General features: G+C 40.8%; 1 protein-coding gene across 1 annotated transcript; it reads left to right on the forward strand.

Moving 5' to 3' along the window:
• Positions 1 to 535: 535 nt before the first annotated feature.
• On the forward strand, positions 536 to 2733 carry LOC105119770 (UPF0392 protein RCOM_0530710-like). The gene has a single exon (XM_011017952.1). The coding sequence runs from the start codon at positions 845 to 847 to the stop codon at positions 2627 to 2629; it is 1785 nt and encodes a 594-aa protein (XP_011016254.1). The 5' UTR covers positions 536 to 844; the 3' UTR covers positions 2630 to 2733.
• The last annotated feature ends 226 nt before the right edge of the window (positions 2734 to 2959 follow it).

Below are 2959 nucleotides of genomic sequence, written 5' to 3' on the forward strand. Positions count from 1 at the left end.
AAAGGTAGTGTTAGCCTGAAGTCACTTCCCGGGAAAATTGTAATTATATGACGTCCTCCAAAATTAAATAAAACGAGGCCATCTCGTCTGGTTGCCACCATAGTGGAGAGTCGGGGCCCTCCTCTGTATCTCTTTATTTTTTATTTTATTTAGCTATTCTTAAAATAATATTAAGAACATACTCTCAGTATATATTCTCTCTACATCGATTTAACTAATAAATTAAAAAATAAATCTTTGAATAATCCAAAATTAAAAGGTCAGAAAAGATAAATGCCTCTCTGGGTCAAACCAACGTATAAGTCCACAATTTCTCTTAATATCTGCTAAGACAACAAGAGAAATACTAATTATATATAATCTCATATATCTCTTCTTTTATTTTTTATTTTTTAAAATTTCTCCTTCCTATTTCTCTCTCTTTATTATCTCTTTATCATTCATTAATCAATTTATTATTAAGGTACTCCTTAGCAATCGTCAAATTAAAACAAGACATGTGGCTCAATTTCACTCGCTAAACAGAGCGTAAGAAATCAAACCGAAGTAAAACACAAAGATCCCTCCTCACCTTCATCTTCCTCTTCCTCTTCCTCTTCCTTTTCTCCTCTACGAGTCAAAAAAGAAACAGGTACATGATACTGTAGTATTATTCTCCTTCCTCCAGTCAAAGCGTAGCTGCGTTGCTTCCCTTTCTTTTCCGGCCGGCACATATAAACCACAACGCCAAATCTCACCGTCAGCTTCTCCAGATCTGCACCTCACAAATTCCAGGCCCATCTCCCCTCACTCGTTAGTTCAAGATCCAAAAATCTCTCTTTTATTTTGGTTTTGAAAAGAAAAAATGGATTCTGAGCAAAGGCGGAAGAGAAAGCAGCAGGGAAGAATATATAGACCAGCATGTGCCAAGTTGTTATTAGTAAGGTCTTTAACGGTATGCTTATCTTTCTTAGTATTTCTTTTGCTCATTTCGTCGGATCGTTTACCTATCCGTAGGGACGGGTCGTTTCGTCCAGTTCTGAGGACTTCCACTATGTCCCTCTTGCCTGCTTTTCTAACCGGTGGTGGTGGTGGTGGTGTATCCCAGTATCAAAATTTAGTAGTAGAAGGCAGGGTGTTGTTGCCTGACCACTTAGTGTTAATCGTTTCCAGTAAATTAACTCCACCAACTAATAATTTAGACTGTGTTTACTACGACAATATGCTTGAACGAGTTGTGTTAAAGCCTGTTATATCTGTTGATGGATATCATCACCAGTTTAAGTCCATTGTGAGGTGCCACCTTCCGCCTCTTAATTTTTCTGCTTCAGTTAATTTGCGAGGTCGAGGGCGGAGTGGCGATGTTGTGGTGGAAAGACGTGAATGGTTGTTGCGGCTTAATCAGAGTGTGCTTCCTTCCTGGGACAAGGTGGCTTATGAGGCAGTTTTGGATTCGAGTGTTTACACTAGTAATGTGGTTGTGTTTGCTAAAGGATTGAATCTTCGGCCGCATAGAGAAGCCGATGCTAGGAAATTCAGGTGCCACTTCAGTTTGAATGATTTTGATGAAGGATTTTTTGTGTTCAATACTCGAGCAATTGCAGCTGCTCAAGAAGTTTTTCGGTGTTTGTTGCCTCCTAGTATTATAAACAATCTAGATAAGGCTAAGGACATAAGAGTTAGTGTTAGCCGTGTTGATTACAATGTTGAAGGTGCACATGAAGCTCCTCTGCCTTCGGTCGCCAAAGTTCAAATTATCAACTCCCATGAGCACAAGAGTAACACTGGGAAGTATGGGCTTTGTGCTTGCACCATGCTGTGGAACCAGGCCTCTTTCCTTCGGGAGTGGATTATCTATCACGCCTGGCTGGGAATCGAGCGATGGTTCATATACGACAATAATAGCGATGATGAGGTTCAAGAAGTTATTGATGAGCTTAATTTGCACAAGTACAAGATCACCAGGCATGCTTGGCCATGGGTTAAGACACAAGAGGCAGGCTTTTCGCACTGTGCTTTGAGAGCAAAACATGAATGCAAGTGGCTTGGATTCTTTGATGTTGATGAGTTTTTCTACTTCCCACATGGACGGGGACGATATAAACCTGGAACAAATTCACTACGAGCCCTCGTCATGAAATACTCAGATTCACCAAAAATTGCAGAGCTAAGAACGGTTTGCCACAGCTATGGGCCATCTGGATTGACACCACCTCCATCACAGGGTGTTACTGTAGGTTATACTTGTCGGCTTGAGGCTCCGGAGAGACACAAATCCGTTGTGCGCCCAGAGCTCCTTCATACAACTCTTCTTAATGCGGTGCATCATTTTAAACTACGGGATGGATACAAATACCTGAACGTGCGAGAGAGCAAGGTTCTAGTGAACCACTGCAAATACCAGGTGTGGGATTCCTTTAAAGCCAAGTTCTTTAGAAGAGTTTCGACCTATGTCACTAACTGGCAAGAGGACAACAATAAGGGATCAAAGGATAGAGCGCCAGGTCTAGGGATAGAGGCCATTGAACCTCCCGATTGGCGGCTTCGGTTCTGTGAGGTTTGGGACACTGGCCTCAAGCATTTTGTTATGGCCAATCTTGCCGATTCGACGTCTGGGTTCCTTCCCTGGGAAAGGAGGTCCCTCGCGTAACGGATTCACATTTCGATGTGCAAATTGCAGCTAGGCACCCATGTATAACAACAGAGCAATCACACAAGCAGCATTTAGCAATTTTTTTATCCTGATTTTTTTTATACCACAGCCGAACAAATTTATATTTCTCGACAATTAGCAGATGTTAGATGTTACTATAAAAATGCAAGTTACACGGTTGGAAAGTTATCTAAAAATTGATGAGAAACTTGAGATCATATGGTCATGGAACTTATCAGATGTTCATGTAATTTATAATTAAAATTGGAAAGTTATCTAAAATGAGAAACTTGAGATCATATGGTCATGGAACTTATCACATGATCA

The sequence above is a fragment of the Populus euphratica genome, unplaced genomic scaffold (assembly GCF_000495115.2).
Source record: "Populus euphratica unplaced genomic scaffold, PopEup_1.0 scaffold3513.1, whole genome shotgun sequence".
Classification (NCBI taxonomy): domain Eukaryota; kingdom Viridiplantae; phylum Streptophyta; class Magnoliopsida; order Malpighiales; family Salicaceae; genus Populus; species Populus euphratica.